The sequence below is a fragment of the Cupressus sempervirens genome, chromosome 7, assembly GCF_028749045.1.
Source record: "Cupressus sempervirens isolate cs-2001-9-10 chromosome 7, ASM2874904v1, whole genome shotgun sequence".
Lineage (NCBI taxonomy): Eukaryota > Viridiplantae > Streptophyta > Pinopsida > Cupressales > Cupressaceae > Cupressus > Cupressus sempervirens.
Genome location: NC_143124.1, coordinates 807690832 through 807700571, shown reverse-complemented (window position 1 = coordinate 807700571; position 9740 = coordinate 807690832). Strand labels below are relative to the sequence as shown.

At 35.1% G+C, this 9740-nt stretch overlaps 1 protein-coding gene across 3 annotated transcripts; it reads right to left on the bottom strand.

Moving 5' to 3' along the window:
- Nucleotides 1-525: 525 nt before the first annotated feature.
- Nucleotides 526-8670, bottom strand: LOC149549851 (protein CHUP1, chloroplastic-like). 3 transcript variants are annotated; one of them, XM_089793076.1, is made up of 9 exons: nucleotides 8395-8670; nucleotides 8075-8210; nucleotides 7155-7830; nucleotides 5084-6277; nucleotides 4824-4955; nucleotides 4285-4466; nucleotides 3614-3725; nucleotides 1538-1681; nucleotides 526-1445 (listed from the first exon to the last, which is right to left on the bottom strand). In XM_089793076.1, the coding sequence occupies exons 3-9, from the start codon at nucleotides 7815-7817 to the stop codon at nucleotides 1350-1352; spliced, it is 2523 nt and encodes an 840-aa protein (XP_089649202.1). In that variant the 5' UTR covers nucleotides 7818-7830; nucleotides 8075-8210; nucleotides 8395-8670; the 3' UTR covers nucleotides 526-1349. The 3 variants fall into 3 exon arrangements, with proteins under 3 accessions (XP_089649202.1, XP_089649201.1, XP_089649200.1); XM_089793075.1 differs by having other exon boundaries at nucleotides 8075-8281; nucleotides 8395-8526; XM_089793074.1 differs by lacking the exon at nucleotides 8075-8210 and having other exon boundaries at nucleotides 1120-1445; nucleotides 8395-8524.
- Between the last annotated feature and the right edge of the window lie 1070 nt (nucleotides 8671-9740).

The following is a 9740-nucleotide window of genomic DNA, read 5'->3' as shown; positions in this document are numbered from 1 at the left end:
ATTAATTTCATTTCCATTGTACCTAAATTTAGCAGTCTAAAGAAGTTTAGAAGCATATTAGTGTTGTGGCTATCCTTACCTTAAAAATTGATTATTTTATAAATCTCTTAAAATATAGATTTTAGAAGATTATTTTTCCCCCGAACAAGAATTTATAAAGAAATGCACTTCACTAATTGTACTAATTCTCATTGCTTTAAATTATACTTAAACCTTAAGTAACCTTATTTTCACCTTATGTTTATTCTCCTTAAATATAGAAATTCAAACTAGATTAACTTAACAGTTTTAATAATTGTTTATTGATATTTAATAAGAATGCAAGTTCTTACATATAGAAATTCTTTTCACCACATAAGAATGCAAGATTATTTTCACCTTATGTTTATTCTCCTTAAATATAGAAATTCAAACTAGATTAACTTAACAATTTTAATAATTGTTTATTGATATTTAATAAGAATGCAAGTTCTTACATATAATTTATCCTCATGAAATAAGAATCCTTAACTTTTCTACCGAACATTTCTTTTCAAATGAGCTCTTACTTTTTATAAAAACTTTAAAAACTCACAAAAATATTGCGAATGACATATATAGTTACATCACAGCTACTCCTGTTGGAAAGGAATATTAGAAGTAGCCTCACAAATTTAACTTCAGCTTGTCCTTGCTAAGAAGACTGTTGAAATTACTAGCTGCAGAGTTTTGGGAAAATAACATACAAAATATTTTCAAGTCCAGGATGACTTTTCTTTGTAAATTTGGAAACTGAATGGAAGCTGAATTTCGACAAACCGATCGCAATGTGGTGTACAATCTCATATATTCTCCCTCTTCCTCGAGCTCTGTTTTTCTTGTTCACTATCCATAATTTTCTTGTCGTATCAATATAGTTGAGCTCATAATTAATTAACAAGGAAACGAGAATATATCTGTAAATCCTAATGTTTTGTGACGAGCCATCCCGCTAAGAGGGTTGGAACTGACCCCAAAAACCCTCCGTCAACAAAGCGCGTTCTTCAATAATTGAAAGAGAAAACAAGAAGATTTACAGGTTCCTTTTCTATAATTTGGGCTTGTGAAGCACCGTAAAAAATCTCGGTCTTCAAATGTCAATTCAAAATTGAAAATGTGTTTAAAATTAAATAAGTTGTTCTGAACATCTATGCTGCTATAGGAACTCAAACCAATCTTTTTGAAAGACTGCCCAGAATAAATGGTATTCCTTAATCTGGAATGTTTAAATAGTAATAAACAATCATATTGAAAACAAATTCTTGGGGGGCAAATTTTGAAATTGCAACCCTTAATGAATGGCAGGTCTAACAAGTTGGTAGACCTGCACTCTATTTTCTTGCTTGAGATTTTGTATGGCAGGTGTGAGCAAGGTTTCTCAACTGCTCGAATGCAGACATGCTTTCGGCATCAAATCCTCCTGCAAACTGCAAGCAAAATCCAATAAATTCTGTTTTAGCAGCTATATATGTATCGTTTCTACAATAGCAAATAATTACTATTAAGCTGAAAGTCTAACCTGGTGAACTCGAAAAGCAAAACGGACACCCTGAAGCATTAAGAATTCCTGTGTGAGCTCCTTCTCACACGAATCCATTGATTTTAGTTCTATTGCTACTCTTTTCATGTACTTTTTCGCCAGCTTAACTGAAGCAAACTTTATCTGCATTTAAAATGAATATATCACTTGCATTCGCACCAATACAAAGATTCAACCCATGCTCAAAACATATCACAATTGTCAAGATTTATGAAAGAAAAACTTTTTTTTACTGTAACGTCGATGGAAACATAAAAATATTACACTACTAAACAGCTGAAACTGATACCATGAATCAGGGTCCGTTTTGTTGTTTTGTTCTGTCAACTTCAGTAATAGTCTTAGTTTTTTTTACCCAGGAGTATCCCTGCGACCCAGCCCAGTAGCCTGAGGGGAGCTACGGGACGACTAATTCCTTGGAGATGCACCTTTTCATCGGCAGGACTAATGCATGAAGAAGCAGACCATCAGATTTGAACCCAATGAACCCAAGACCATGGAGAACTACCCACAACCTTAAGCCTCCTCTGCGGATCAAGCGAGTTTTTGCCTTTCGACAACTTAGGAGGTAATAGTTACTCTTGCAGTAACACAAATAACTTTAAACTGAGTTGATTTGTCATGTCAATAACTAAAAGTTTGTGTGTAGACTTTTGTTTGTTTTGGTTTGGCAAAAGAGCTTATATTGCTTTTAGGAGAGCATTCACAACGAATTGTAGGATTTTTTCTCTGATGAATAAGGACAAGAACTGTATTTTGGAAGCAACATTTAATAAGTAGAAGCTCTGCAAAGACGGGTATTTGCAGAAACTGTTCCATTATCATCAACTTGGAAAGCTTAGATATATACATATGTCCACATACAAACCAAAACTCATTGAGTTCTTCACTATTCAGCGGAAAAAACTGACATTATTGTACCTCTTCATAACGATGTTTATAATGCACATTTGAAACAGAGGCCCATCATTCTCAAAACGGAAAAAATTATATCCATGCAGACACAAGCAAAATGTTGGCTCTCGTCTCCATTGTTGCTATCAGCGAGGAGAAATATGAGAAATGTGATCATTTTAAATATCAAACATCAAGCATGGATTTGCTATACAAAATATTGAATTGCAATAAGCATACTATAGTAAATCATTGTTTTTCTTTTAAAGATAATTTACAGAGAACTATGTTGTTAATTTTGCTGAGACTAAAGATACTGGAACAGGAAATGTTGACAGGTAAATGAAATGCCTCCTGCCTTTATTTACAAATTATCATTATAGATAAATCATAATTGTTGGTAGTAAAGCAATAGGTCAATGTGAGGCTTTGTAGTCCATAGAGCCACCTGCTTTCTCTTTCTTTGTTTCCTTCCTTTTTTTTCAAATCAATTTAGCTAAAACATAATTGGTTGAGGTAGAACAAAAGGAATCACCTCAAAACATTCCAACTTTATCAAGGACATGTTTTCTGAAGCGTGCGCATTAAAGTATTCATTATAGATTGTTTCCTAAGAATTATCAAGGACATTTTTTTTGGAGCGTACATTAGAGTATTCATTATAGATTGTTTCCTAAGAATTTGAATAATGTTATACATGTTATGATCCAAAATACAACAACTCCTGTAAATATGAAGCTTAATCTATTGTTAATATTATCCTAAGCTTTAGCTGTCTTTATATTCCTTTCCCAACATCAGTTGTAAGAGTGATTTAGTGGAACGTATATACATGCTTATATGAATCAGACCTTCTGCATTTATCATTAGAGCATTCATGTTTTTGATCTTAATATTGATCTAAGAATCAAGGAATTAATATTGATACTGGTAGAATTGAACATGTGCAAATCTGAACTTATTGTCCTAATTGATAAGAAATGATCTAATCGGACACCCTGAGTATTCCAACTCCATTATATGTGGAAATTGTGAAATAGACATCCCTAAGACTTAATAAGAAGTAATTGTCACGCCGTGATAAGAGCATTAGCATTTTGAATAATCCAACATGTGAAATGAACAAAGTTACTGTACATTGTCCCAAGTTTCAGTAAGTACCTTGCTAACAATTCCAGTATCTAGCATCCAATCCCATGGTATCTGAAACTCTTTGTATCGTGTCATTGCTGTATCCCTCATTCGCATAAGGCTATAAACACTATGCTCCAATCTACCAAAAGAGGTAAGCAGAGATCAATACAAGTTTTCCAAGAAAGAAAAGAGATATTTACAAGCACTATTAGATCTAAACCTAGACAGTACAGCTGTAGCAAAAAGATTGAACTACAATTTAATAAGCATAAATTCTACGAAGTGAAAATTTTAAATTTTATATCTTGCTATCCATATCCACAATCCTGTAAGATGTAAATAATCAACAAATTACAGGGTTAGTACATTGCAGAGGAAATATCAAGAAATGGGAAAACCTCTTCGAGACTAGATGGGTTATAGAAGCTTGATGTTCTAGATAGGTTCTATCTTCTAACAAGTAAAAATGTGAAGCATATGTTATCTATATCCACAATGCTGTAAGATGTAAATAATCAACAAATTACAGGGTTAGTACATTGCAGAGGAAATATCAAGAAATGGGAAAACCTCTTCGAGACTAGATGAGGGTATAGAAGCTCGATGTTTTAGATGGGTTCTATCTTCTAACAAGTATAAATGTGAAGCTTATGTTCCAAAACGATTATGGGATAACATTTTCAATTTTCTAATCTTACTTTTCCAGTAAGGTTAGCATTTTTTTCAAAGCCACGTCACAAGGCTGATTTAGATCATCTTCATATGATGAAACTTCAGTTTCCAACTTCTTTAAATCACGGTATCCAAAAGCAGCCTCTCTTAATGCATCAGCTTTCCTTTCAGGCCAGTTAAAATGCTTCAATACTGCTCTTTCGTCCACCTGCAAATATGAAATTAGATGTGGTTATTTGTTTGACAGCAGCTAGAAATCAAAAAGAATTAAGGAAATCATGCTGATGCATCCTCCATCCTAATGAAAAGAACCACTCTTGAAGGTCTTACAAGCCAGTCAGGCTACTATGAGAAATGAAGACTAGCTAGGAATATTATTGACACGTCATCTTATAGAAGATATGATCAAATTCTTAAATTTAGAAGTACATTCTTTAAGAAACAGAGTAAAATTTTAGTTCTTAGCAAGTAAAGAAAACAAAGAATAAACAATGCTACAAAACCCTTTCTTGAGAAGTAGAGTTCTATTTTGATATAAACTTGTCAATCTTCAGAAACAACTCACCAGGAAAGATAACTCTTCATCAAGCCATTTAACAAATGCTACAACATCCTCTATCTGGGTATACACTGCCGCATGAACTTCACTAATTAAAGACCGGACGAAATCACCTTGTGTCTCCACATCTCTTTTGATCTGCAAAACCCCATTTCACAAAACAGTTGCCCTTCAAATCTGAAGGATGTTTGAAGCCAAAGAAGGCAGTCATTCTTCACATTGCTAACCATGACAAGAAGATTTTCAGATCATAATATGATACTTACAGCCAATAGGTGGGATGACCGGTTCTCAATTTCTCCAATCATGTTACTTCGTGCATTTGCAACATTTGGAGTATCAACCGATGCAGGTCCAGAGGAATCCTTTTTCGCGTCTCTTTTCATTAATGAGTGGTAAAACTCAACCACTTCTGGTGCCCTCTGCATTACATTTTTCCCAGGTGCTAATGGATTTGAGGGAGGAGGGGGTGGGGGTGGTGCACCTTTGGCCCGTATATGTGGGGGTGGAGGAGGAGGTGGTGCACCTTTGGAGCCTGCATGTGGGGGTGGTGGAGGTGGTGGTGGCAGTGTTTTTCTGACTGAATGGATAGATCCATTTGTTGCAGTAGAAGCAATACTGGGTTTGGGAGGGGGCTTTGGTATCCGTGATACCCTTCTTTCAACTTTTACCGGTGTTAATTTAGTTACTTCAGAGAATTTTGGCACTTGATGATCCTCCTTTATTTGCTTTTCCTTAAGAAATACACTTTGTTTATCCTTAAAAGAAGAGCCCTTGGATGTAGGTTGAAAAGGTGCAGGCATATTATTGGATGTCTTAAGCCTTGTCTTTTGGTCAACATTAGAAAGAGAAATTTTATCTGTACCTTCATTGAGTTCTCCTCTGTGGTGCAGCAAATGATGCTCCAATGGTTCCTTGGACTCGCAGCTAGAATAACTATTCCTCGGACTGCTATTGCAAGAGCGATCCTTCTCACTACCTTCATCTAAGAGATTTTTAACAAATTGCCATTCATTTCTTTTCTTGGTCAACTTCCTTTTGCCAATCAATCTTGACCTTTTTGAGATACCAATAAGACCTTGAAAATTTTCAAAAGATAAATCATCAAGATCCCCAGATTCGGATGTGCTGGATGAACGAGATGATAAACCCTCATTGTCAGAATCTTCTTGCCTTTTTCTCTGTACCTCAGGCATGGTGCATTCCAGAATAAGCTGTTTTGCACTACGCCGTGAGTTTGGACTCAAACTCTCATTCAAATCATCTGCTGACCTTTTCCCAGATGATTGCTTGTAACTGCTAAGCTGGTAGTGCAAATTGGCATTGACCCACCGCAAGCGAGCAAGCTCTTCAACTTCCGTAAAGCGATCCATCTGCAATCCTTCAACTTGTTTACGAAGATCCTCATTTGTGTGCCTTAACATAGACTCTTCTGTCTCAGATTTTGCAACCAGATTATCCTGCATAGATTCAACATGAAATGATTATCTTTAGAGTGTTACAAGTAATTCAACTGTTTTGATGCCCATGAAATTAGCAAACAGGACCACATAGGATTTAAAAATACACTAGCTCTAACAGATGGATAATTGTCAGGAATGAAATCTTCAAGAAATGTATGTGCCACTATAATTAATAAACAACTTTTAGAACATTCCAATTTAACCTAGTGAGAACAAAAAAAAAGGACTCGAACTACCAGATAAGTGGGGCTCTAGTGTAGGATGGACAAAGCCAAGAAAAGAGGGAATGGATGGAGAATGGATCCCAAATTTTTAAACAGAGCATCCAATAGAGTATATGCACAAAGAAAGATATAGGGGGGCTGACGAATCAAAGAGAAGGGATGGAGTTGGATCAATCCATTAGGTAATCCAAACGATCGTCGATGAAAATCTAGAGAGAACATCCAATAGGTACAATGAAATTGTTACTAAAACTTTCAACTTTCAACTATACAATATGAAAAATGGTTTCATTGATAGATTCGTACAAATATTCTAGATTGATAGCAACCGAACTGTCAATGCAATTTGGTGAAGTGATATAATTGACTTCTTTAAATAATTATGATTAATAGTTAAAAGGCTATCTAAAATACCCTACATTAACTGAGTTTTGGCAAGAAGCTAAAATGTCTGTTTAATTGGATGCTCTGGAAACTGCACTATACATTCTATAGCCTATTCTGAATCATCCATCAAATTTTCACTTAAATATAAAATAAGAATTCACGTTGATTCCTAAAGATCTGAAATGAATCTTTGAGTACATGAAGCTGAGAGATTTACAGATTTTCAAACTAACTGTTCTCCGAGGGTTCTTGTTTTTACTTACCTCGGCAATGCTTCTCAAAGCAACAATTTGTGATTCAGCTGTTGCAAGCTGTGACATGAATTCATTATTTTGTTGCACAAGTTCTGCATTTGATTGGCGCAATTCTCTTAATTCAATTTCTAAATGTTCTATTTTCTTTTCTGCATTTGAAGCATCCCCCTTCGTCATCTCTTCAATCTGTGCTTTTGCAGCTTTCATTTCTGTTTCTAAGGCTGAAACCCTAGCAATTTCCTCACGCATTTGAATCTTCTCTCTTTCCAATAAGCCAATTTTTTTCATCATAACCTGAGCTTCGATGTTCTTAAATTCCAACTCTTTCTCCAGCTCGGCAACTCTAGTGACTCGTTCCTTATATTCAATAAGCTCTGCCTCTTTTTCCTGCAATTCCTTCTCAAGCTGCTCAAGCTCGTTCACATTACGCCTTGTACAAGGGGATTCCGAAACCCCAGGGGATTGTGCATTGTTAACCTTAGGCAAGTACCCGAACAGAGATCGTTTTACACGAGCAGAGTATTCGCTGGCTCGAACTTTGGACTTCTGCAGGGAGCTGTTGACGGACGACTGCTTCTTATTTGACAGAAGCACATTTTTTGTAACCTCCAGCAAAGGTCCGGGGGGGTTGTTCTCGGTTCCCACTGGCGTTTTTGCTTTCCCGATCACCATTGCAGGAAGGAGTCTGAAATTACGTGTAGATTGCAAACAAAAAAAGTTTAACATCACCTCAACATCTGGCATTCCTAAAGCCAAAAGCCTACCTCTACTAAATCACAGAGCTAAGAATTTTTACTTGTCTGATAAATGGCAACAACATTTTCAAAGGAACACTAAATAACTCAAATTTCTTCAAAGAAACAACAGAGCTCAGCAGATTATTAAAAGCTGAAGATCTTGATCTCTAAATTCAAAATGCCAAACCTTACATTGTTCAAAAAATGCTTAAAAAGAAGCAACTTTTAGAGCAAAGTGCAGCAGAAGCTAGCCGTAAACATATTGTTCCAAGCTCTGAACCTTGACGCCAGTTCGTCCCGCCTCAGAAGAGCATATATGCTCTGGGCACTGCATTTCCGTGATAAAAATAGATATATTTAAAGGAAATTTAGGTGTTTCCGTAGTCGAGAAGACAATTTCTGGTTGAGGAAGAACCAAATACGAGATTTGAATTTGTTAATGATAATACTGGTAAATACACACTGGAAAAGCTTCAAATGGAGTAAAAGCATGGCAAGGATCTTGTATTTACCTTAAATCGTCTCCGGAAACCCGATTTTGCATGAAAATTTCATTCCTTCCACTGTTCACTAATGATTCCCCTGTAAAGTTTAATCCGAAATGTTCCGAAGAGATGTTTGTAGCCGTTAGAAGTCAAAACGTTTGGTGATTTTGAAACCTCCAAGCACATGATACAGAAAATGAACTTTACCGATGGAGTTGAGGCGTGCGACAATTATTTCAACACTGACAGGAAATTTTGCTTACATGCAGCATGTTGTGAACAGTTTTTTACTTTCGAGCCCCCAACGGTAGGAACGTTGTTTAATATTAAATAATAATTGTGATTCCTTTTGAATTCTTTTGCCGTTTTCTGTACTTTCCCCGAGATTTTAACTCTCGACAGATAATTATCATTTCCTATTTAAATTGACACAAATATGGTTTTTTACTTTTACTTAAGGTTAAGATTAGGATTAAGTTCTGATTAAATAATAAATTAATTTTTAAATTTTATTTCAATTGTAGTTTAATAAGTTCATTTAAATTGGAGAATAATCATTAAATTATTGTGATCAATAGAATTCAATTATGCTAAAGATTTAATGAGGGTTAAGCTAATAACTTAAAATACTAATTGGAATTCAAATATGATTAGGGTTAAATTTTAATTAAGGTAACATTAGAATTATAATTAAGGATAGGATTTCGATTAAGGTTAAATAAGGATTAGGGCTCAATCGAGGGTAAACAAGATTGTTTGATCATATTATAACTAGGATCAAAGTTAAACTAATATCAAATTAGACTAGTCTAATGTTAGATTGAGATTAAGGTCAAGATTAGTTAACATTAGATACTAGTTTAAACGTCGTAAGCTAGAGGACTGAGACTAACATATATAGTCTAATTTTAGTGATGACATTAAAATCCACTATTTTTAAATCATAGTGTTGTTCTTAATCCTATCCCTACCCTTAATCCTAATTGAATCCCTATCCCCACTTGCTCTAACTATAATCCTAACCTTAACCCTAACAACAGTGGCTTAGATGTCAAAGGAAAAGCATTACTAGTAACCCACATTCTAGTACTCCACATGGAACCATGTCCGTTAACAAATATAATATGCACCAATAGTAGCCCATGTGTAGGATGAGGGGCATTTTTGCATAACCATTGGCAACTTTTAAACCACTATCGAGACATTTGTTAATGAGTATTGACAATTGTTTAGGTGGTTGCAGTGTACACTTATTCATCTTTAGAGGACTATTTGTTAAAATCTTTCAACACTTAACAAATTCTACCTAAACCTTGATACATCATAAAGTTACATAGATACATCTAGATTATCAACTTTTAGTCCCAAGTTAC

What these genes read in the sequence shown, in the direction of transcription:
- LOC149549851 (XM_089793074.1), bottom strand. Translation starts at nt 8,426, where the DNA reads ATGCAAAATCGGGTTTCCGGAGACGATTTAAG. An exon ending in CTTTGAGAAGCATTGCCGAG is followed by an intron (nt 6,278 to 7,154) that starts GTAAGTAAAAAC and finishes GAATCTATGCAG; the next exon opens with GATAATCTGGTTGCAAAATC. An exon ending in ATACTGGAATTGTTAGCAAG is followed by an intron (nt 1,682 to 3,613) that starts GTACTTACTGAA and finishes TTTTAAATGCAG; the next exon opens with ATAAAGTTTGCTTCAGTTAA.